Source organism: Scomber scombrus, chromosome 4 (genome assembly GCF_963691925.1).
Source record: "Scomber scombrus chromosome 4, fScoSco1.1, whole genome shotgun sequence".
Taxonomy (NCBI): domain Eukaryota; kingdom Metazoa; phylum Chordata; class Actinopteri; order Scombriformes; family Scombridae; genus Scomber; species Scomber scombrus.
The window spans coordinates 13,011,599-13,037,089 of record NC_084973.1 but is presented as its reverse complement, the minus strand read 5'-3'; the positions used below and the strand labels follow the sequence as shown (position 1 = coordinate 13,037,089).

Genomic DNA, 25,491 nt, shown 5'->3' with positions numbered 1-25,491 from the left:
ACAGCAAAATGATTGTTTAAATAAATATTTGAGTCTGTATTCAACTTTTTTTAATGTTAATTTTTTCTGGGAACGTGAAAAAAACTGAAGGCTGAAGTTTAGATAATTTCACTTTCAATGAAAAACTTCCTAGACGCATTTTAAATCAGCTACACATTTCTTTGTTATTGAAGTAGATATCTGCTTTATTTTTTGAAAAAATATTGAAATACACAATATCTACTTATGTGAGAATTAAACTTTTGAGTATTGAATCATTTGACACTCAGATTTAAGATCTTTTGGCGTGTTTGACGAAGAAGTTCACTTATCAAAAGCCTTAAAAAAATTATTTATTTATTTTTTGGCTGTGTAATTCAAGGCCTTTTCTCCAACCCTCGAGTAATCGATATCTCACCAACTCCATTGCAATATTGATTTAGGGCGGATTGGACTTCAAGGGTTTCTTGAAATTACTTAATTATTTCGTTGCTTTAAGTGCAAGAAAACATTGTTTCATATACAGTCGACCTCCTCCGATTTACAATGGTCGCTTAAAATAATCTTATTTTTTTCTTATTGATGACAGCACACTTCAGGAGTTGTTGTAAGCACTAAAACAAAGAAATAATTGGACCATGAGCCTCATTCCGGTTAAAAAAATATCTCTTCTTTTTTTTCCCTGACAAACTCTCTGTAAAATTTAGAGATTATAAAATAAAATTCATTAAAGAATTCACTCGTTTTTCTAAATTTTCGTTTAAGATTATTTTATGTATAGCTTTATCTATAACAACTTCATTTCCCCGATTGATATTTATTATATAATTGTTAGTTTTAATTATGTCTTTTTAAATATAATGATAACACATTATCAATGAGCTTATTAAATCATTCATTATATATTTTTTTACTTATAAATTGATTTTTTTCTTTGAATTACATTTTAGTTGGTTACCTGTTAAGAGTTGAACAACAGTACATTAGTACATTATTATTTTTTAAAATAATTTAGATTTTCTAGTGTAGATTTGATAATTTAATATAAATAATTATATTAAAGTGCAGTGTATTAAGACATTATGGATATAAGTCGAAATATCAACTTTATTATATTTTAAAAAACAGATATGTCCTGTGCATTGTTTTATTAACGACCAATCGATTGGTCCTCTGTTACAACTGTAACAACACCATTTATATTTGTATCGATGAGAGGAAATAATAATAAAGTCTTGCAGTCAAGTGGTTGGAAAATAATAAAATAATAATTAATCAATGCAGATGACTCAGATCTGTGAGTAATAAATGAGCGCTTCTTTCACTTCTCTGACTGTGCGTGTTAAGAAGAAAAGAAGAAATACTGAAACACTGTAGCACACATCATACAATCAACCTAATTGTTTTGGAAGCTGAGTGCACACACACACACACACACACACACACACACACACACACACACACACACACACACTACACACACACACACACACACACACACACACACGTGCGTTAATTAAAAATTGGCATTTGTCAATATGATACTTGAAATTTGACAAATTACAGAGTGCTAAATAACGAACATTATAGGTCTACAGATATCCAGTCGCATTTTACAGTCTGAGAAAAGGCCCCCGATCACAGGCCTACAGAGCCCCTTCATCTTGACTTGCCATTCATCAAGACAAAATGACCAATTTTCCGCAGTAAGTCGTCGGTGGCCTGTTAAACTAGGCCAATGAGCTGTGTTATACTTCCTTTCCCGCCCTCCTTCATCACTGCTTGCCTAACATTGCTTCCCTGAAATCATCAGAGAGTATAGCCCCAAATCTTAAAAAGTCAGAGCTCATTCTTCAAATGTATTGCATTTCAGAGGGTGTTTTTTTTTTTACTGCAGGAGTCTTTAGGCCAGCAGAGTATCAGAGGAGGTGTAATTGAGGGGGGCGGTGAGGGGGATAGAGTAGCGGTCCGCCTGAAAGCTGCTATTAAAGCCAAATGGACTGAACACCGTAAAACGGGCCCTGCCAACAGCTGTCCCACAATCGGAGTATTATATGCCAGGATCCTCAAGCACGCACCGCACACACATTAGGCCACGCTGCTGATGTAGTGGCAACTTAGAAGTGTATAAAACAGCAAAACCGAGTAAAGAAAAATACCTACGAGCAACCACGAGAATATTCCCTGGTAATGTTCGTATTATATTTCTACAGGGACTTCAGCGTGGTGGTGTTTCTTAGTGATTTGGTCTCTTAAGGCATTTTTTCACTTCTGTACAAGCGCTTCCTGTAATGACCCAGGGAATTGCAATTTTGCTGGGATAGCCGATTTCCTTCGCATATTTTAACACATTATGGTTATAATAGTTCTTTTTCATAAGAACTCTAAGACAGGTGAGAGCAAAGGTAGAAGAATAGCGGATCAGCGTGCGTGCGTGCGTGCACGAGTAGGCGAAGCTCAGGATAGCCTAATTAACCAAGTTTTGCACAAGTGACTTGCGGGGATTGCTTGCTTAAAAACTTTTTAGATGTTTTTTTTATATATTATATATATATACACAGTTGTGCATTATATTAATATTTAAGATGTGTGATATCTCACATATTATACGTCAAATGATGCAGAGCATAAAATAGATAGAAAAATAAAGTATATCTGCATGTTGAATACATTCAAAAATATGGGGATCCCTATATTTCTCAATTTGGGGGACCCCCACATGGTGCAACACCTGTGCCCACACATATATCATTCAGCAGCGCTGCACCTTCCTCGCCTTGTAAAAATAAAGGCCAGTCACACTCTTTCCTAAATGTGATGTCTGTGGCCCCAAGTGTTGTCTCAGCCCGCGACTCCTTATTAGAATAGAGAAGGAGAGAGGCGATTGAAGAGGGAGTTGTTTCCACTGGATTAAATGGTTTCTCTGCAAGTCAATGAATATGTAATGACGTCTAAGACGAAACCGGTCACTGAGTTGTGCTCTGGTATACAGGCTCTATATTAAAGACCTCTTCTGCTCAAGGAAAAACACAGTATAGAGACTGGAGAGAAAAGAGGGACAGAATAGGGGAAGGGAAGAAGGGGATACAAATCTTGAATGCACCTCCAAGCTTAAACCAGACATTCTCCCCCAGTCAATAGATGAAAAAGTATTTGCTAACGTATTGTGTGGTGCGTGTGGTGTGTGTGTGTGTGTGTGTGTGTGTGTGAGAGAGAGAGAGACGAGAGAGAGAGAGAGAGAAGAGAGAGAGAGAGAGAGAGAGAGAGAGAGAGAGGAGAGAGAGAGAGAGAGAGATAGTTGGTGGTGGCGATCTCTTTTTTGAGGCAAGGGTGTTGGTTGAATTTTACATTTTTTAAACTACTATGGAAATATTGTTTCTGATAAGCAGTCATGCCAATAAAAGTAAATTGAATTTTGAATTGATGAAGAGGGAGCGAGAGATATAGAGAGAGAAAGACAGTTCCTTTACCATGATTGTTGAAGATATTTTTCTTTTAGTATACCCGATAAAACATTGATTGTTGCAGTTAGTTGACCCGTAAAATTTGGGGGTTAGTTTTCTCTTCTGAGCTGAGCATATAATTATGCAAATAGTGATCTGACAGTGATCCGCTGGAGGAGTGTCTGAAGGAGAGAGAGAGGAGAGAGAGAGAGAGAGAGAGAGAGAGAGAGAAGAGAGAGAGAGAGAGGAGAGAGAGAGAGAGAAGAAGAGAGAGAGAGAGAGAGAGAGAGAGAGAGAGAAAGAGAGAGGCGTGTGTGTCTCGGGGGTGGGGGGGCTGTCAGAGGGGGTGACATTCCAACTTTGCCTAATGCCTGGTTCTTTTTGGAAAGAGTTCATCTTTTGCAGGGGATGGCGTGCATATCAGAGTGGGCCAGAGCAACCAAGCGTAACAGCCCTTAAAGTAAAAAATTGAAATATCTTCAGGCTTGTGGCAGCACAGGGGTTCCCCAACTTTTTCATGTCAAGGACCCCACCCACCCCCAACCCGGCCAGCCCCCCTCAAAATCTGACATTACAGAAGGGACCCCCCCATTTGGCAGGATTTCATCCTAAAGCTCCAGCTGTTTGTTATTTTGTGCTGTAGATATGATTCAGTGTGGAGCTGCCTGTAAACTGTCTGTACCGTGAGTTGACGACAATAGCTGGGAGAGTGAAACCTATAATCAAATCAGTCATACCTATTATAAATTGACACGCTGTGCTAACCTTCTTGCGAGTAAAAAAAAAAACAGGCGAGTTGGACAATTTCTCGTACAGAAGCCACTGAGATAGTCGCACTGCTGTTCTTCAGAAGTAAAGAGACGCATGAGTGATTCATCTGAGAATACAGGACACTTACAAAATGACTTTCAGGGGTGAACTGGAGAGTTTCTATTTATTTATAGAGTTCATTAAAGCCAAATTATGAAAAACTGGCTCACTGATGCCTGGTTGAAAAGTTTTATTTGCATTGTGAGCCGGCTGTAAATAGAATAGACGCACTTAACAAAATTTAGTGTTGCCGTATAATATCTTAATCTTTCTCTAAATTAATCTTACTCGAATTGTGCCGTATTAGTTGACTTCCTTTGATGATCACTTGACGGGAGGTCAGACTTTTCCTTTTTACCACTTCATTATTGGTTGGGATAGGAGGCAAGTAAGGTTATTTAATAAAATAGATAGATGGATAGATGGATGGATGGATGGATGGATGGATAGATAGATAGATAGATAGATAGATAGATAGATAGATAGATAGATAGATAGATAGATAGATAGATAGATAGATAGATAGGTTTATCCGCGAATTGCTAAATTAAAATTTACCAGTGATGCCCCTATGATGTTTTTTAAACTATTTTTTTTAAAGACAGAAAAGGTGAGTAATTCACTTATGATTCTGCCTGTGTGTGTGTTGTGTGTGTTTGAATGCCCCTCTTTAATCAGCGGCCTGACACGTGTGCGAGGGGGACTCGCCTGGTTCCACTTGTTGTTCGGGGGTTAATGGAAAAGATTTCTAAAGATTTATTGAGGGGGCGTTTAATGACCTGATCGGTTTTCACCGTGTGAAAACAAATGATGCTGTAAAACCTCGCCGGGATGGAGGGGGGGCTCAACTTTGCCAAAATTAATGACCAAAAAAAAGGGGGAATTACTGTTTATGTTTTGTTTTCCTTTTGACACGTCTTACAACACTGACCTGTAGAAAAATGCAAACTTTTATCGACAGCTTCACTTAAAAAAGCAGCGCTGAATTAAGGTAAACATTTAGGTTTAGAAACTTGATAAAAAGGCACTCCACTAACAGCAAACAGACGTTAGGTGGTCTTCGGTTATGTGAGATGATGACTCAGGTCATTTTTTCACTTGCTGCTCGAATTTTCTCGTCCCCTCTGCACTCACTTTACACTTCAGGGCACCTCTCTGTCTCTCTTTACATTCGTTCCTGACTGATTTATTTGTTAACACATTTATAATGCGCGTTATTCTGCAGTGGCATCCGTTAAAAATAACAATTTGCAATAAAAAACAGAGAAGATAAATAGAAAAAAATAAAACAAAATGTTATGAAAATCAATGATGAAACAGTAAAATATTGACAGCTTAAAAAAAATAAAGAAAAAAAGGTGCAAAATTTCATTTATTTGCTTTCGACAGGCCTTTACAGGTTAATTACAAAATGAATCAATTATGTAAAATAAAAAGTCATAACTGTGTTGAAAAAAACTTTAGAATTACTTTAAAGACAGTCAATTAAAGCCAACATGGTTCAAAAGAAAAAGAGACAGACATCTGAGAGTTAAAGAAAAATGTGTGACCTGCAGGACACTTGCGATTCCATAAAATGCAAACGGCTTGTGGTGCGGTAAAAACACAATGGGCGGTGTTTCTTAAACCAATACAACATATAAACCATCTGCAAAAAAATAATATCTTCAAGAGTAAAATTAGTCCCCCTTTCATTTGCAGACTGGCGCTTTGGATTTAGGCTGCTCTTACATCTTAAGTTCCATTCATATATGGCTTGCTGGATAGTATTAAAAACAGTGAGCAGAGTCTTGTTTATTCCTAAGGCAACAATATACAAAATTATAGAATGAAAAATGAACTGATTGTGGCTGAAAAGCAGGAAGATGAGCAATGGTATCTTGAAACGAAAATCATCAAATCAAATAATAAGCCAACTTCTTTGCTGAAAACCTGGAGAGATCTGAATCAAATTAAAAGGAAATTAGGCCTGCAACCCATCAGCTACAGGTTGTCTCATTACAGCAGAAAGATAATCCACAAAAGCCTTAAACCATGCACACAGTGAGAGGAGAGGCAGGATTTCACAGTGTAAAAGTTAAACAATGGTAACTATTTGAAGTGGAAAAAAAAGAAATGTACATATTTGAGAACGTGTCTAAGGTATCATAAGATTTAGAATCCGGTTTGAGGTTTTTACTAATGTCATGACACAATTAGAAATGTATTCCATTAAGCCTTGAGTGGTTTATAAAACACACCAGCCTTATGGAAATTTTTTTTATCATGTTTGTGTCACATAGTCAGATTACGTGCAGCTGAGAAAGGAGCTGACTTTGTCACTTCTAAGTACACAAGAAAAGTACTTCAGTGGAAGGAAAAAAGGGGAAAAATAGATATGTTACATTTCTCCAACATCTTAGGAAATATCATTCAGGCTTAGAATAATATTGAAATCTTGGATTTCCTGACATGTGTAAGGCGATATATTGAGGCTTTATGAGTGTTGTGAGCTGACTTCTGGCTCCTGTTAAAATGAGATATCCCTCAAAACCCATTCTGATGCTTGACTTTAAGTGATTTTAAATATGCTCTGTGTCCTGGATTTTCCATATTCAGCACAGGTTGTGTTTGTTTTATTTGTTTTATGACATTCAATCATCTGGAGACATCAATTTCAAGGATATCAAAAGAAAGAAAAAAATATATAATAAACATATAAAGCTGGACTCTCCACAATTTTTGCAAATCAAACCCAGGGATATTCAAGAGTAAACATTTACAGCACTGAGGAGTATTGGCGTAATATTAAAAATACAATAGTGTCATGTGTAGTCATGTGTATGAAACAATGCATTCAAATTTAGCTCAAAGCTGAGAAATTAGAAAAAGATCTCTCTTATTATAAGCATTGCAAACCCAGAAATATATGGCACATGCTGGAACCATATTTTACACAAAGGTGAATGAGAAAAGTTTAAAAGTAAACTGCATATGCAGTGGAGAATTACAGAAAGTTATAGAAACACCCTTTGTTTAAAACAAAGCAAATGATGACCAGTTATGAGTACATGTTCACTTTTGTAAAAAAAAAAAAAAAAGGAAAAAAAAAGGAAAAAAAAAAGAGGTAAGTGGGCTAAAAAAAAAAAAAAAGGAGATGGGCACTGACCAGGTTCAAACGATATCTAATGGTTAGCAGAAGATACCATACAGCATGACTTCAGTGGCCCAGGCTTTAGGACCAGCGAGAAAGAGGGGAGAGAAGGGGAGAGACCTTAGCAGTGCAGACTGGAGGGCAGGCGGGGGCATTAGCTCAGTTCAGGCTGATGTCAGGGACAATTAGAGGTGCACCACAGCGCATTGTGCACAGCGCCTGTCAGCCTTAATCTCTGCTGCTGTGGCCCGTACCCCGCAGCCAGGCCCCACAGCCCACGGGAAGCGCTAACACTCAGGCCCATATTGCTTTGACAGTTGCGCTCATCTAGAAGTAATGCAAAACGTTATTGTGATGTATACATGGTGACCCTGTACTCTCTTGTCTCTTACAACAACAAGGCTATGAGTGCGCACACGAGCCAAGGAGGGCCGGAAGGGAGAAATGACACTCAGGGAAAAGAAAGATGGAGGTTACCAGAGGGAGGGAGAGAATAAAAGAGAAAAAATAGCAGAAGGGAGCTGAAACCTTGGCCTCCCTTTCTGTAGCTCCCCCTAGCTCCCCCATCTGATCCCCCCTCCCTATCCACTTGTTCCAAGTCATTGTTGTTGGTCCTCTACAAATCTTGGTGTTTGTTTTTGAGGGAGCTGCTGCGTGTGGTGACAATGTTGGAGGTCTCCTCTGCCTCCTCATTCCTCTTTTTGCTGCCAGGGACATCACTGAAGAAACTGAAGATGGAGTTGAAAACTCATCCAGGAAGTCAACTCATGCCTCTCTGTACCTATACGTACAAGATACACACACACACATGGCACAAGTGCAACACGCACACACACACACCACACACACACACACACACACACACACACACACACACACACACACCACACACACACACACACACACACACACACACACACCACACACACACACACACACACACACACACACACACAAACATGAGTGGGGGTTCACAAAATATTTGCAAATTGTTAAGCTGCAGGCAAAGAAAGTGCATAGTGTGGCAACATAAAGGGTGAAAAATAGATGAAGCCCATCCAATAAAATGCTTGTCTCTTAAGGCTCACCATTTCCACAGTGCATTGCATCCCTCCACGCAAGCCTAAGGCCTTATGCATGAGAGCCAACACAGCCTATGACCTATTAGTCTAGTGGGACAGCCTTCATATGTTACCCAAGCAGATACCTGATAAGCAACACCACTGCACGTCCGTCTTTCCATCTCAGGCCTTCCTACAAAACCATAGTTATGCACAATGGGTGCACTAAGCGAAACCAGTGGAGCGGTAGTCATTCATTCTAAAGGGCTGATTGAGGAAAGGGAAGACAGAAGCTGAGGTAACTAGTGAACATATCAGGTGGTCTGTTGGTGGCGGGGGGAGGCAGTAGTGCTAAGTTTCTCTATGACCTCCTCCAGGTTAGCCAGTTCCCAAGTTAGGGTCACACTGGAGCTTGAAATCTGGTACATGTGCCTCAAGCTTTTAGTTGGATAGGTTGCAAAAACTTAGTGGCTGTTTTCTACTATGCCAGCTAGTGCTACTACAGAACACCTTGGCTTGGCATCAGAGTGTTGATGATGTGGCTGCAGCTGCTGCCGGACCTGTTTCTGCTCCTGCTTGCTAACCATTCAGTGAGAGTGCTAACAGGTAATGGCTTCTTCCTGCCCCTGCTGGCTAGCAGCTCAGCTGCTTAGCAACACAACTGTAACTGGACTTGAGAAGCCATATTAAAGTGCCCTCTTGTGCAGAGGGAAAACAGGTTTGCAGTGAGATGATATTAAGAGTTTCATCCTTTGACAGATAGATGTGAATGAAATATACACGTTTACAGAGAGAGGAATGATCGAATGCAAGCTTGGCAATAATGCATTTTCTTTTTTAAATCTTTATTTGAACACTTAAGTTTCTTTTTAAGATGGGACCTGCATTTGTTTGTGAAGATAAGAATATTAAAATGTGTCCTAACAATTTTCTTGGGAGGATTAAAAAAGGATGAGCTTAGTATATGAAATATGTTAGATTTGTGTAAAAAAACAACAACAGAAAAGGGTTGAAAAACCCCAACCCTTCTAGGATAAATCAAATCAGTAGTACAGTACAACTACCTCTTTACCCCTGGTCCTGACTTCAGTGCCTTTCTCCTTCCTCCCTTGTTTCCGCCCTCTTCTCTGTGTATGAGGGATTGGCTATAAAAAGATAGACTAGAAGGCCACAGGGATACAATTAGGAAGCACCTTAAAGGCTCTCTCACCATAGACAGGCCTCTGATGACCACTGCACTGACCCCATGTTTATTAGATTGACCCCTGCCTGGACACATTAATAGAGATGGTGTGCTCGTGCTTGTGTGTGTTTGTGTGTATGATTGTAAGACTGGGGGAAAGTGTTGGATCCTGGGCTGAGTGGAAGTTTGGGTTACATTGCTGGTGGTGTGTTTTATTTGTGTGTATGTCATATTTGTGTGTAAGATTATGTAAGTGGGTTCTCGATCACTCTAAGATAGCGCTGCACGATATATGGCAAGCAGACTGCAGTCAGTGCCTTGGGTCAAATTTACTGGCCTGGCAATCATGGGAGTCAATAACCCAGCACTCACAGTGACTCTGCTACCTGTGTAGGGCTCAACATAACACCTATCTCTGGGAAACAAAGACACAGCCCTCTCACACCTCTAATCTATCATTTATATCCAATTTAAGGTACTGTGATCCATTTCCACTTCCTACTCCTCCTCCATTTTCCCTGTCTCATTGGCCTCTCGCTCACTAGTGTTTTTACTTGTGTTTTGTCCTTTTTCTTTTTCTCTCCTGCAGGAACGATCAATGCTACAGTGCTCTCTCGTTCACCCTGAACTGGCGGTGAACTCCTCCGGAACGCCGCCAGCTCTCTCCACCCTATCCCATCGCACTTTGGGGTCACCAGGGGGGCATCTCTGTGCCAATATGCAGATGAGTCTGTGCCCCTCCAATGACTCTGGTGTTAAGCTCCACCCCTCTATATGGTGGAGGCTTTGAGTTGAAGTCCACTCCCCCCCAACAACACTCACGCACATTGAGACATAAACCCACCCTCCCACATGCTTAAATAAGCCTTTAACAGCTTACGTCCACTCTTCCTTTAATAGCCAAGTGTGTCGAACCTAATGGATGTTGTCAAAGCTGAGTTGTGACCACTGATTTAGAGGAGGAACCCCAATGACCAGGCTTCACTAGCCACTAAAGACTTACGGGGAGAGAGAGAATTACCTCAGCTATGCCACAAATCAAAGTAATATCTTTAAAAGAGGTGGGGATCGATGAGGTGTCATCTGGCTATATGTGTGTAAAGTGAACCCATAAACAGCCAATAAACACTACTTTATTCTCAATTTTAGCCCCTGAATGAAAAAGTTTTTAAACTGATGAGCATATTTCTTTAATGAGAAATTGATTTCATGCATTTTTAAAACAAGATATAATAGATGAAAACATGCTTCCATTTTAATCTATTTAATTATAACTTGTATTTTGTATTTAATCGATGAAACTTTGAAAATAAAGTACCTTGTGTATTTATATGTGTTTTTTGTATTTTCTACTATGAATCAATTAAGTTGCTTATGCTACTTTTAACATTATTATTGTAACTGCATCAATCTAATGAAGTTTATTATAAATGCAATAATGTCCTCATTTATTGTAAATGCAATAATGATTATGTTACTATGAGCTCCTTAACACTGGGTATTGTCATGGGAAATACAGAGAAAAATTGTCTTCACTCTCACGTGTTTATAATTAGTATTGGGCAATGGCAAGCTTAACAGAGGCTATTATTGCAAGTGGAGAGATGACGGCTGCAACCTTCAGGCAAGGCAACACACAATTACAGACTTATGGAGTTCCGTGATGATGTTTCACTGTGATGCAGGTAAGAGCAGGTATAGAAACACAGTCTGTGGTGAAAGCTCTTGGTGCTCTCTGCTCAGGTCATGGCAGATGTTTCAGTCTGGTACCTAACTCGTGCCCTGTGTTTGACCATCCTGTGTGTGTCGTTGTCGGAAACCAGTGAGGCTGCCTCATTATGTGACAGGCAGAGAGTATTTGATCCTGGATATTTAGCCTCCTCCTCCCTGTCACAGCCACTGGAGCCCTCTCATGATAATTGACTGATGGTTTGATCTCCCTCTGACTCTACTCTCGTACAAGATGCCAACAAACAAACACACACACACACACACACACACACACACACACACACACACACACACACACACACACACAGATTTTTCACTTGCAAGAGTCTACTCATGGATGGCAGACACTCACACATACTTTCACTCACACATGTAGCACATGCCCGCTGTACCCTCCCCCAAAACACCAAACAATCCAACACGCACCCCCACTCACACACACATCCAAACACACAGTTGTTATCATTTGTGTGCAGTGAGGTAAGGGAACAGAGGAGGAGAGTTTTGAGCTGTTAAAAAGGAAACAAGGAAACTCCTCCATAGCTATGGGCCATGCTTTCTTCCCTCAGCACCAAACGCTGCATGCTGTTACAAATGGTAATCGGCTCTGATTGTCACAAATTTCAAAACAAACGCTAGGTGACTGAAAAGCCAAAGTGACGCCCCGAGTGATACTCCAACAGAAAGCCCGAATCAAAGCATGCCGACTATAATTAGGTTCCATCTGGGCTACATTATTTAAAGCCGCACCAGTTAATTGCTTGTGTACAAATGGCCTATTTTATTTGAATCAAACTCTTTTTTTGTGATTCGTAATTACATTGATGTGAAGGGGGCCATATCTCTTTACTTCATTTATAATATAAATACATATTCAAGTTATTAAGAGGACTTTGAGGCAAGGGAAATGTAAAGTGATGATACTTTTCTTTGTGTGAATTGAATTTCTTTAAACAATTATGAGTGCTTAATCAAATATATTGACATTTGGGTTAAACATTTAATGAGCTTCAATTAAAAAAGGAGATGAACAATGATATAATCAAGAAGTGGAAATTACAAAAAGCTAACAGGACTGATATCCATGATATTGCATGCAGAAGTAAACATTTTCTCATTTCCTCTTGTCAAAGTTTTCATCAAACATCTAACACAAACAGTGTATTTTCATATCGATATCCTATCAACAGTAACCCAAGCTTTTGTTTTATCTAGATGTGAGGCAGAGGAGCATGTTGTGGTGTGGGCCCTGGCTGGCTGTAACCTTAGCTGGGCGGCTGTTTGTGGAAACTATCTGTTGCATGGATCAGCGGTGGGGAATCGCTATCTGTATCCTGGTTGTCAGACGATCGGATTTCCGTCCCTGACGCTCTCTGATATTAGATGATCTTCCTTGGTGTGTGCAAGAGTATGTGCACAGTGTGCGTGCGGATAATGAGTGCGTGTGTGCACACAGTCAGTTATGCATGTTGTCATCTTGCTTGCCGACATGAGTAAAGGTCAAGAATGTCTTTTTACCCCACGTGGCTGTCTGTCGTAGGGGGAAGGCCATGTTGCCACTGGAGATGAGGTCAAAGAAAACCCAGGCAGGTGACAGCCGGTCAGCCACACTGCCAGAGCAACTCTGTCCTCTGTAGCAAAACATGGAGATGTTGTCCTCAGTCAAAAAGCGAATTAAATCTAAATTTATCCCCTCCCCACCACCACTCAATTTCCACTCGCGGTGAAGACATCCACATCAAACCCACAGACACTATAACACAGGTATAATCAGACTTTTTTTTATTTTTGGTATGCTGCAGTCTTCTTTTAATAAAATCAACATGGTACTAAGCTTCCACACATCTACATGACCAGGACAGACACATGCATCAAACAAGAAAAAAATAAAACAGAAAAACTACTCAAAACATAGCTCATTTCATCAAACCACTAATACCACTGCTACTTCTTGAATGCAATTCATTTTTAATGCTCGTCGGTAAGTGGGGTCTGCCCCCCCTTCTCGTACTGCATTTAATTACTTTGCTTATTATTGTGTGTTGTTGTTAGACAAAAACAAGGCAGAACTCATTACACATCCAGAGATGAGGAACCTGAATCACTAGCTACAGGGGCCGCTGAGGGGGCTGTATTTACTTAGAATAAAATACAAACAGAAGAGAGATGCAGGGAAACAAAATCGAGTGAAAGCCCAGAGAGGGGAGAATATCACAGTAACTTGTTGAAATCATCCAATCTAAGCTACTTTAAATTCCATATAATATTTCCAGGCAGAGTAAAACTTCTGACAACTTGCACTCAACACAAAATAGTATGCAGTATTCTGGTTTACTTTCTACTTTTTTCTCCTTCAGTTCCCTACCTTCATCTATCCTTCCCCACTTGCCACCTCCCTACCCAGACACTGAGACTGCACTGAGTGCTTTTTTATTTTAACATGAATGAGTGGCCTTGGCCGTCATAAAGGACCCTCACTTTCATAGACTCAGAGCAGAGTATTTACAAGATAACCCCGGTCCAAGGACAGCGCAAGCTGTTTGATACCAGTGTCAGACTCCTCTCTCCTCTTCAGTAAAAATCGAAAAGCCCAAATATGCCCTCGCCTATGACAGCACTGCTCAATGTCAGTTGTTTTACTCTGCTCTATTGAAATGGAATGAGACACTTTAGAATAAGAGGAGAGGCACCTGTGTGAGGCATTTTAACAAAGGCGTTGGTTGAACCTTTTCTCAGTTTCTCCAATTTGTACTGTATATGTATATAAAGCGAACAAAACAAGTTGATAAGAATTTGTCTCAATGTTGTTGGGATTGACACACAGTAGGGCATCAGGTACAAATACACTTATACCTCCTATATAATAACCATTGAGGTGTACAATAAAATGAGAGACAATTTAAATCAACTGAAAGTAGAATACCTTTGTTTTAATTAAACTGTTCGCATTTTATTTTCCTTCTATCCATAGAAAAGGACACTCTGTTGTCCTGTTTAATCAGGAAGCCATTTTGATTAAAAAATAAATAAATCAGATTACAATTTTAGACACGGCTATATTGAGTTGACTTTAAAAAAAAAAATGAATTGGTCAAAAGGGAGAATGTGAGATGATAGTGATGAGTAAACAGTGTGCTCAGACTAACTTAACTATTTGACTACACCGGGAAACTCAAAATTGTGAGAATGTCTTTAGTGATAGAGCCGTGCTCCATCATTATGGGGAACAAATGTTCACTACTGCATGTCCAACATTCACTGACAGTTGTTGTTATACACATGCACATTGTATATATGTATGTGTTGATTCAGTGTTCATATGTAACAGAGAGATACATAAAAAGAAAGATATTGAGTGATTGAGTATGCGTACACATGTATGTGTATGGAGGAGTCTTGTTGGGAGTGCCACCCAGACATTAGCACTGTAAACAGTGTAGGCCTCCTTCCCTGTCTAGGCCCTTTGTTCCCTCTGCACCACCATTGGTTGGGACATAAATGGCAAACACTCGGGGGCTGCTAGCTCGCCTGACACGGTTTTGTTTTTGGCCTATTGAGGGGCAATGGAGAGCTTCTGTTTCTATGCCCAGGCACAATGTGTCTCAAAAGCAGCATGGCTGAAAAGGAAGGCCCACACAAAGATTGTCCATTAGTGGAGGCCCAGCATGCATGCGTATACGTGCACTCACATAGGCACAAGTGCACACACATACACTGAAACACACACATCATGATGCCTGGGTAAGGGTCAGGACAGACAACCTTTCCAAAGACACTGGTGGAGTTCGAGCATGCGCACACGTTAACACATGCTCACACACACTCACATACACACAAGCACAGAGTCTGTATAACCAAATCCAAGCCAAAGTGCACACTCGCTACACCACTTCACCATACTACACTCACTCCTTACTCACATAAACACACAACCTCTGCTCCACTTCAACACAATGAGGTCTGAAACACACACATGCACACGTGAACACACACATGCACGAGCTCATGCACCTCCCTAGCACCTTCAGGACAATACCAGGCATAGAAAAACACACTCGCACACACACGCACACTTCTACAATATCAGACATGCACACATCACAAAAGAGGTGGTGGAGGAGGAGAGGGGTAAGAGAGGCCCCCTTGCACCTGTAAGAAAGACAGGCCACATTCAGAATCAATGGTCACTGAATAGACAGCCTTGAGTGTGAGAACCCCCATCCACACAAGGCCATGGTGATCGCACACACCTTACAAAGATCCTTCACTAACCAGGTTGAGTTAGTTCTACAGGAGAATGGAGCACAGCCATTAACACTACTGGCACATGTATTGTGAAATGCAAGGTACAACTGCAAAATACTTAAAGCATTTATACACTGGCAGAACAGTGAGGCAAGTGTAAATCTTTAAATGATTTCCCCCTTTTTTTTTGCTTTACATTCCACCAAATAAATCTGTGTCCTCTGCCTGTAAATGTTTATACTGCCCTTGCCTTTCATTGCTTACAATGTGGAAAAAGGCTTTGTTACATGTTCTTCGCAATGCTAGTGCTTGTGTTTGGTGGTAAAAAGCATGAAGCGGATTGACAGCCTTATAGGCGCAGTATTCATGACCAGCACTTCACTCAAAGATCTCTTTAGCACTACATGTTAAGTGATGATTTGTCACCTGTGTCAATCTCCAACAATGTTGAGAAAACACGTCTAAGTTAGCACAAAGCAGTTGCCCATGTACCTATTTGCACTCTGACTGTAACAATCTGAAAGAGTATTCCATGTACATACATACATACACAGGCTTGTGGGTTTCTTGGATGAGAAGGCATATTGAGTAACAGAGAGCTTGCTCTCTGGTTTTAACCTAACAAATTTCTTCAGGGGCAAACCAGCAACTATTATAATACCACTCAATTATCCAGCACTTCCAACTGCCTAGCCTCTCCCAAGTGCAAAGGACACACACACATACAAAAAGACAATACAAATACACACTTGATAGATATAAAACCATATTCATGTGGTTCGCACAAAAGTTTTCATAATAGCTGAAGAGTTATTCAGTGTTCACATTTGTACACTCGCACGTAGAATTCAATCGGCACAGAATTGACTTAGACAAGGAAACCAATACAGCGAGAGAAAAGAAATGTGGGCTCTGAAGGATATTTTCTGGCCATGGAAGTACAGACATTGGAACATGTGATACACTAAACTGTATGATTTCTACACAGTTTTGGACTAAGAGTGTAATGCGATGAAAATTTAACATATAAATCCACCAACAGAGCACTCAGGTGTCTTTTTTTCTAAAACAGACACACATACACACAGCTGCTATGCATGTATAGAGCTACTTGTCACATGACCTTGTGATCCCATGCATTGTAACACATACAGAGAGGGGGACATAGCAGAGGAGAGGAGATGATATGAAAGGCGAGGAGAGGAGATGGGAGGAGAGGAGAGGAGGGGAGGGGAGAGGAGAGGAGAGGAGAGGAGAGGAGATTGGAGAGGAGAGTAGAGTAGATTGGAGGGAGGAGAGGAGAGGAGAGGAGAGGAGAGGAGAGGAGAGGAGAGGAGAGGAGAGGAGAGGAGAGGAGAGGAGAGGAGAGCAGAGGAGAGGAAAGTAGAGGAGAGGAGAGGAGAGGAGAGGACAGGAGAGGAGAGGAGAGGAGAGGAGAGGAGAGGAGAGGAGAGGAGAGGAGAGGAGAGGAGAGGAGAGGTCAGGTGGGGGAGGAACAGGGCACGGTTGGAGATATCAGAGAGTGGGTGTAGAGGGCGGGGAAGGTCTGAAATAGATCACTTAAGGGAACAAAGTGTAATTAATGGGTCACCACAGATAAGAGGGCTCTGGCCCTATCTGGGAATGTGCTAATGGAGTTGACACACACTCAACAAGATCAGTGGACAACCGCTCTTTATGGGACGTGCATGTGTGTACGCGCCTGCATGGGCGGGTGTGTGTTTTAAGGACACACACTAGATAAATTGTGGGAGGAGACGACTTCTAAGGTGACAGGTTAACATGGTTTCCTCCATGACGAAGATCTACCATCCCTGCAATCAGAGAAAACCCAAAAGGAAACACACACACATAAGGTTTCTCCTGCTACACTCAAACATAACACACAAATATATACTGTACGTGAGTCAGCCTCTGTAGCTCACGTAGATGTCGAGCCTCAAATCAAAACATGAGTGATGTTATTACTCTTGGTGAGCCGGCACGCCTTCAGTCGCAGGGATGTGGTTGTTTACGGAGAGATGGAGGAGGAGGAAACCGCATGGTCAAGAGAGGGTCAGACCTGAAGTGTTCTAAGAGAAGCAAACTGACACAAACCTCTCCTCAAACTTCCTGCCTGCGTGTGTCCCTGCGTCAGGGGAACCCGGCTGGAGCCAAGAGGCCCGTGCAAGATATGTGTGTGTGTGTGCATGTGTGGTGGTTAAATCTCTTGGGTTTGAAGCCTGGCCTGGGAGGTTGGGGGAGGGTCTGCAGCTCACGTGTGCTGGGACAGTGAGATGGTCTGTGATAGACAAGGCAAGACAAGGAGGATTTCCCCTGTTTGTCTGAGAGAGCGGAGCAGCCGCGTCACACACAGACAGAGGGAGAAGTCTGTCTCCGGGATGGATTTTGTGTGTGTGTGTGTGTGTGTGTGTGTGACATGAGGAGTGAAGGTCAGGCATCTGGTTGATTTTGTGTGTAGGTGTGTGTGCGTGCCTCTCTCAGGGTCACAGACCCTGGGGCCATCTACTTCAGTCTGCTTTAGTCAGACAAGCCAAGGCCACATTAACACACTACATGACTTAATAATATAGAGACCCCTGGCTTGGTGCCGCAGATACAAGGCTCAGACAGGTGAATAATCAAAAAAACCAAACACATATCTTACATCTTTATGGAAATTAACTATTTAATATCATTACAGTCACCTTGACAAGTCAATAAATATAAAATGAAATAAATGTAACAGTCCTTAAACACAAGGGCATGACCTCGACAATAGCAAGCTGTGCACTGTGCTCTGGGTGAATCTTAAATCTTACATTGTGTTGTTATGTGTGTCCACAGCAGCCTGAAAAGTATGTTTTTTTTGTGCGTGTGTGTGTGTGTGTGCGCGCATGATGTAGCATCAGGGGGTTCAACGGGGAGGGACAAGATTCCGAAGTGTCAGGACAGGGGGGATAACAGCTTCAAAGACTCAACATCAACCCCTTTCTCTCTCTTTCTCTCTGTCAAACTCACTCACTCAAACACACACACACACACACACACGCACACGCACACACACGCACACACACACACACACACTGACGGACAGTCCATTGCTCCCAGCATATCTCTACTTTGTCCTTGGACTGTCTGAATACCACTGGAGGCGAGCATGATTCGAGAGAGCAAGTGGGAACAAGAGAGAGGGAGACATAGAGAGGGGAAGAAAGAGGAAAATGATAGAGGGAAGGAGAGGGAGAGAAAAGAGGCGCCCCTCAATGACATCTAAAGAGATAACTCACTCTCCAGAGCTTCTTTTCTCTTGCTATCACTTTCCCAGGCAGCACTCCTTCCACATAAGGCCTCAAGTGTGAGTGTGTGAGTTTCACTTTGTGTGCGTAAATATGTGTGTATAAGTGAGTGACAGAAGTGTATGTGGGAATACAGCGTACGCGAAGGTGAAAAAGGCGAAATATTTTTGAATCTCAATGAGAAGATCTAAAGAGCTATCAAGCACAATGATGTGCATACTGAATATAACATATTGTATATGTTTGCTAGAGAATGGAATCTTGTATTTGCTCACACTTCATGATGGGTTGTATGGGATTATGGATACAATTATAATAAGCACACTAGAGATACATGAAAGCTGGTTTGCACATTTATCAGCATGTAAAGTTTAATTGTATACCAGATAAAGCTGTAAATTGATAATGCAAAATGACTGAATGCCATATATATATATTCATGTCAGAATAATTTTGCTGTGAATCTGCACTCAGACGGCTGCTCAAGAAACGATGTACAGAACACAACACAAACAACAGCTGGCTTGTCCCTTGATTGAAAGTTAACTTTGGGAAAACCAAGCGTCGGGCCACCGGTGGGTCACAACAATGTTGAAAACACCCAAACAAAACAGCAGGAAAACACAAAGTGGTCTGTCGCTGCCACTGTTGTTGGAAATGCTCCCCTTTGTAAGCACAGACAACTGTGGGGAAAAGTTAACCTTTTGATAAGCTGCTTCGAGCCCCAGCTGTATGCATTTTTCATCGAAATGTGTGAGTCAGAAAGAGAATAATTATCTCCTCTTGCTCTGTGGATAGACGAGGGGTTGCAGCCCCAGTCTGGTCTTCATAAATGAACTAAGAACTGAAATGAAGCAACAATGATGAACAGAGCAAGAGAGAGAGAGAGAGAGAGAGAGAGAGAGAGAAACTGAGCAATGCTAATTCATAACCCAATAATGAAGGAAATGTACACAGTTACATTTTCCTGGTTAAGCACAATGGCAAAGACACTAAGAAGCACAGACGAGTTAGAATTGCTGGACGCATTAAGATGTTCCTTTCACTTAATCCTGCAAAAGAATCTTCACCCTAATATTTTTTATTCCAACACGGAATTAACTATAATAATTTTTTATTCCAACACGGAATTAACTATAATACAACTCTGAGAAGAAACCTAACCCTATAAAGCACTGCAATCAAAGTGTCTTCTCAGGTTGCTCCTGCATCGTCATCTGGCAATAAAAGTTGGCATTGTAAACAATTGTCTTGGCCAACCCAATGCGTGCAACCGCATATTCCAGGTGGTTTGTACCATGAAGCCTTGTGCAAATTCTATTGTTTACCTTGCAAGTAATGAGATACCACAGCAGATTATTGTTGCTGTGATATAGTTCAAAAGTTTAAAAATTCTGCCTCAAAGGACTATAAACTGCTTTGCAGTGTCATTATACCTACACTTATACCTGTAGCAATGCACCCAGACCCATGGAGGCCCTGAGTTTTGCTGATGCAGTGTTATTATTGGTTTGAACATGGCCCGACAGTCCTTGCCTTGGAAGACTTTTCTAATCAGTACAAGAACAAACATACATACAAAAACACACACATAGACACACAAGTTGAGCACTGCCTGCCAAACTGGGCAAGGTCACTGATCCATGCTTCAGAGTGGCCAGGATCACCTCTAGAGGGGACACTATCTACACCACCCTGGCACACACACACACACACACACACACACACACACACACACACACACACACACACACACACACACACACACACACACACACACACACACACACACACACACACACACACACACACACACACACACACACACACACAAACAGAAAAAAAACAGAGCACCCACCCCGACAGGGCTTAAGACCTTTATCTGACAGCATCAGCTAACACCAGATACACACATAGTCCTGCCCTGACCTTGCAGGACTTCAAGATTAATCAAAATTGTAGCTGGGATCAGAGGTGTGGGTACAACAGGCAGAGAGGCTCATTCATTTTGTGCGTGCGTGTCGTTCTGTATTTGTGTGTGCATCTGTGTGTTGGGGTGGATGAGACGAGAGTCACATATTGAGGGAGGGGAGGTCAGGGGAGGCACTCACCCTCTCAATCCTCCGCTATTGACTTGTGAGCAGAGGAACGGTGCCGAGTGGTCAAAATCAAATAGAATAAACTGTTCAATAACCTTGCACTTGTCAGGGGGGACGAAGGCACCTTTAAAAAAAAAAAAAACAGGAGCCCAACTTCAACTATGCAGGAGCGAAACATTGATCAAATCATGCGATGCCAGCCCATTCAACATGTTTTGTCCTTCATCCATGACACGTGTGGAACGCTACTTCTCAGTAACACTGTGGGACAATAACCAAGTAGCAATTAAAACATATAGTAGACATACTGGGAGAACGTGGCTGAATTAAACATAAAGTAATCAACAATTTAGGAATGTGATCAAGGGCATGTGTGTATGTTGGAGGTGGATGGTCGTTGAGGTAGGTGATGGAGGAAAGGCAAAAAAGAGAGGAAAGAGGTAAAAAAAAAAGAAAAAAAAGAAGCAGGATTGGGGGGGCCGGGAGAATGAAGAGGAAAGGAGAACGAGTGAGAGCGGCAGAAGCAGAAGTGCGGGAAGGAAGAAAGGAAAGGAGAAAAACTACCCTCTGTCATAATTTAAATGATCCGTAGTCTCCCAATGCTCTGTTTACAATGTATAATTTATGCCTTGCAGTTCAAACACAGCTTTATCTGCACTCAGCTGCTAAGTGATATGATTTCACTTTTTATAGCAGCCCCCCCCCCCACACACACACACACTGGTGTGATTCTGCACGCCTCATGCACTGACTTTCAACTGTACACCCCCCTGAGGGCTAAAGTAGCATATTAAACCCCTCCCTAACCCCATCCTCTTCTTTCCCTTAAGCAAAACCGCAGCCCTAGACACACACTTAAGCACATGCGCTTTTGCGTGCGCAAGCTCACACCCACTGACATGCTCACCCTATATGCTGCAAAAAAGAGGTCTGCCTCATATTTTACAGCCGTTAAAGTTTCTTTCTGTATTTATTGCTATGTTGGTGCACAGTAATGTCCCATTTCACAGCAGCACACTCTGACCTCTGATCAGAGCCTCTCTGATGACCCCATGGCTCTGACTGAATTGCACTAATACACCACTTAGGTTACTCTGGTTTAATGATACTTTTCATCTATTCCCCACACACACACACACATTCACACATACACACACACATATACACACACACATACACACACACACACACACACACACACACACACACACACACACACACACACACACACACACACACACACACACACACACACACACACACACACACACACACACACACACACACACACACACACACACTTTCTCATTCAAGGGAATGGGAAGTGTATTCAAACTTTTGACTGATACTGTATACACATACATATATATATATATTTAACATCATGCAGGGGGGCAATTGATTAATGCTTCTTGTCCTAAAACAGAGTGATTCTGAAGGGTTACACTATATAATAAAAGTCAAATTGGTTTCCACAGTGTTCACCATGGTGTTCAGTGCAATGATGACATCAACTGCAAAGTATATCAAAAACCCTTTCTTCAGTCATGTATGATGGTGTGATTTAGTACTGTCAAACATCCTTACTGAATCAAACAATGACCTCATTAAACAATTATGTTACAGATCAATTTATCTAACTTCAGCAAAGAATTTCCCCTCTGCTTTTCTTGTTCTCTGAACCCTTCTCCTCTGCTTTCCTACCATTTCATCTATTTATCATACTTCCCCTTTCCTCCAGCATCCCTCGTTTTACTTATTCTCTGCCATCTCCTCTCGTCTTCTTTCTGAGCTATCTGCCTACATAGTGTTTGCGCTAGCAGAAAATTCCCACTTCGTCTCTGGGGGGAACTGCGTTTTTCACTGCTTCGCTTGTCTCTCGTTCTTCTCTTGTATGTTTTCCATGCTGGCAAAGCTTCCCTCTTCCTGCATGCAGCAGGGAGTGTGCTCCGTCTGCGGCTGTCCCATAGGGGACCATACAGTGTGATGTTACAATCTCCCATCTAGTGGGATCCTCTCTCTATCTTTCTCTCTCTCTGGCTGCTCTTTTCTCTTTTTCTCTACACAATGTTCATGCCTTATTTTCTTTCTGTCTCTGTCTGCTTTATCCTCTTCTCCCTCACATACTTTCTTAATATGTTTATCTGACTCTTACCCCTCTGACACTTTCCACATAACATGAACACTCTCTCCCTTTCTCTCTCTCTACCCCTAATGACACTCTCACACTTAAATTACTCCTTCCTGTTTACTTTTCTGTATTTTTTCTGGCATTGGGTAATCTAGCCTCTCTTATTTTCCACCTTCTAGCCTCCAGTATTTTCTAGAGGCATCTTTAAAACACAATACTCTTGTCGGCCCTTTTGCTTCTAATGGAAATGTGTGTGAGGACTGGAACTCGGTAAAATCTCAAATTAAAAATTGCAGAAACTTCAGCCATCAGCATTACAGCCCAAAGCCTCAGTCTCCAGGGAGGCGGCTACTGTGTGCGTGTTTTGGTCCAAGTGTGACTGGCCAGCCAACAGACCAGGGACCCCTGCCATATGGCTAGGGGCTGTCCTGCTCCAGTGTCCCTGTAGGGGCACACTATGATGAGCCATCCCACAGATCCTGAACTGGGCACCATGCCCTGTGACACACAGGATGACACAGACACACTTTAAAGCAACAAGAGATTCACTGCAGATGTGCATGTTTGCATATGTGCATACATACATGGTTAGAGGGCACTCACTCACACAAAGTCTTTCATAAACTCATGAAGCTTCCCTCATTGATGTCACAGGGAGTACTGAAGTATAAACATGTGAAAAGTGAGAAAAGTTAGAAATATTTAGAACAAAATTAAACGAAGTGGACAGTTAGCACACATTGAAATTAAACATACTAACTCCTCCTTAACCCATCTGACTATTCTGCCAAAACAGAACCAACGACAGGAGAGACTCTCATAAATGTTACACTCTAAATATTTTAAATACACACAGGGCACCATAATTGCCTGACTGTTCATTATATACCTCTGCAGTTCATATAAGCATGACTTTTAAACTGTGGCTCAACAGAATATGGATTCTCATGTTGATGCTACACACGTGTTTATTTTAAGACATATGTTTTAATTAGTTTTTTTTATTTCTTCTTGATAAAAATTTAGATAAAAGAAAAATCTGGAAAATACAGTCAACAGAGAGAGAGAGAAGAGAGAGAGAGAGAGAGAGAGAGAGAGAGAGAGAGAGAGAGAGAGAGAGAGAGAGAGAGAGAGAGAGAGAGAGAGAGAGAGAGAGAGAGAGAGAGAGAATACACAGTAATGTCTTCATAAGTATGTCATCACTGAGAAATTTGGACTTGCCCACTCAAAAGTGATTGCTGTAGATGTAAACGCAGCTTGGCTATGCTACTCACGTAATGGTGGTTATACATACATATACAGGAAATACCATATGTACTCCAGGGGCTTATAAAGATATAAACAGAGTTTTAAAGGTTGATCGAGATCTTCAGTTTGTAGTAATGCAGAGCAATGCCTTGACTAGAAAAGATGAGGTGCTGTGTGGGTGAGATTCCCTTGACCTGCCATCTATGGACAAGGTCTCTGGTTAATTAAGTTTCCAACTGCATGGCTATTATGTTTGCAGTTCTCTTTGGAGATTAACATAGAGGCCTCTAAATCGACCTCACAATTTCATTTCATTCAACAGGATTTCTTTTCTCTTTTCTAAAGGTTCATATCAGCAATGTGATATGGGGGCGGGGGATGATGTGTGTGTTTGTGCGTGCACGATTGAGTGTGCGTGTGTGCATGTGTATCTCTGTTCTTTTCAGCGTGCATTTTGTCTGTGCTGTAGCGATAGATAAAGAGGGAGACGGAAGAGAGCGAGTTCTTTTCAGTGTGCATTCTGCCATGTCTGTGTGAAAGAGAGATGTGTTAAACTAAAACACAGAGAATGGGATTCGGGTTAAAGCTAATTCACCTCTCTAAATGTTGCTTTTGGCTGAGGATGACACATTTGTCCATGGTGTTCTCATGTGGACAGAGATGAGCAGGGACACAAAAATGTCCAGAACCTGACGCCGGTATGATCAAGAGCAATCACAAAGTGAAGAGCAAGGTGACTGTCTGTCGGTATAAAAGCATACTTTGACACTTCTAGGTAACACAATACCCCAGTGTAAATGATGAGCACATAGGGCATACAGTATAAGTACGTTGGTTACACACACTTTTGCCAGACATATGCAGACAAACATGCATACATTCCCACACATGCAGACACATGCACATGTGTCTAATGAGCGACTGTTACAGGATGTTTGTTTGGGTGGAACTTGAACCTGTCTGTGCCCTAGGGCCACTGCCAAGCAGGTGTTGGAGCCCACACACACACACACACACACACACACACACACACACACACACACACACACACACACACACACACACACACACACACACACACACACAGACAGACACAATCACACACAGAAAAGCTAGAATACCTGGACACCTGGCCTGGGCTGCACAGCAC

The 25,491-nt window shown here is 41.5% G+C and overlaps 1 protein-coding gene and 1 long non-coding RNA gene across 2 annotated transcripts in view; one reads left to right on the top strand and one right to left on the bottom strand.

Annotated features, from left to right (window-relative positions):
- The window catches only part of LOC133978479 (uncharacterized), a 21,246-nt gene extending 10,307 nt beyond the window's left edge, over positions 1 to 10,939 (top strand). Inside the window, exon 2 of the long non-coding RNA XR_009925016.1 lies at positions 10,199 to 10,939. This is a non-coding gene — a long non-coding RNA (uncharacterized LOC133978479). The remainder of the gene's footprint in view (positions 1 to 10,198) is intronic.
- The window catches only part of arb2a (ARB2 cotranscriptional regulator A), a 152,981-nt gene continuing 131,229 nt past the window's right edge, over positions 3,740 to 25,491 (bottom strand). Inside the window, exon 11 of the mRNA XM_062416727.1 lies at positions 3,740 to 8,146. Coding sequence (XP_062272711.1) covers positions 8,082 to 8,146 — 65 coding nt within the window. The 3' untranslated portion in view covers positions 3,740 to 8,081. The remainder of the gene's footprint in view (positions 8,147 to 25,491) is intronic.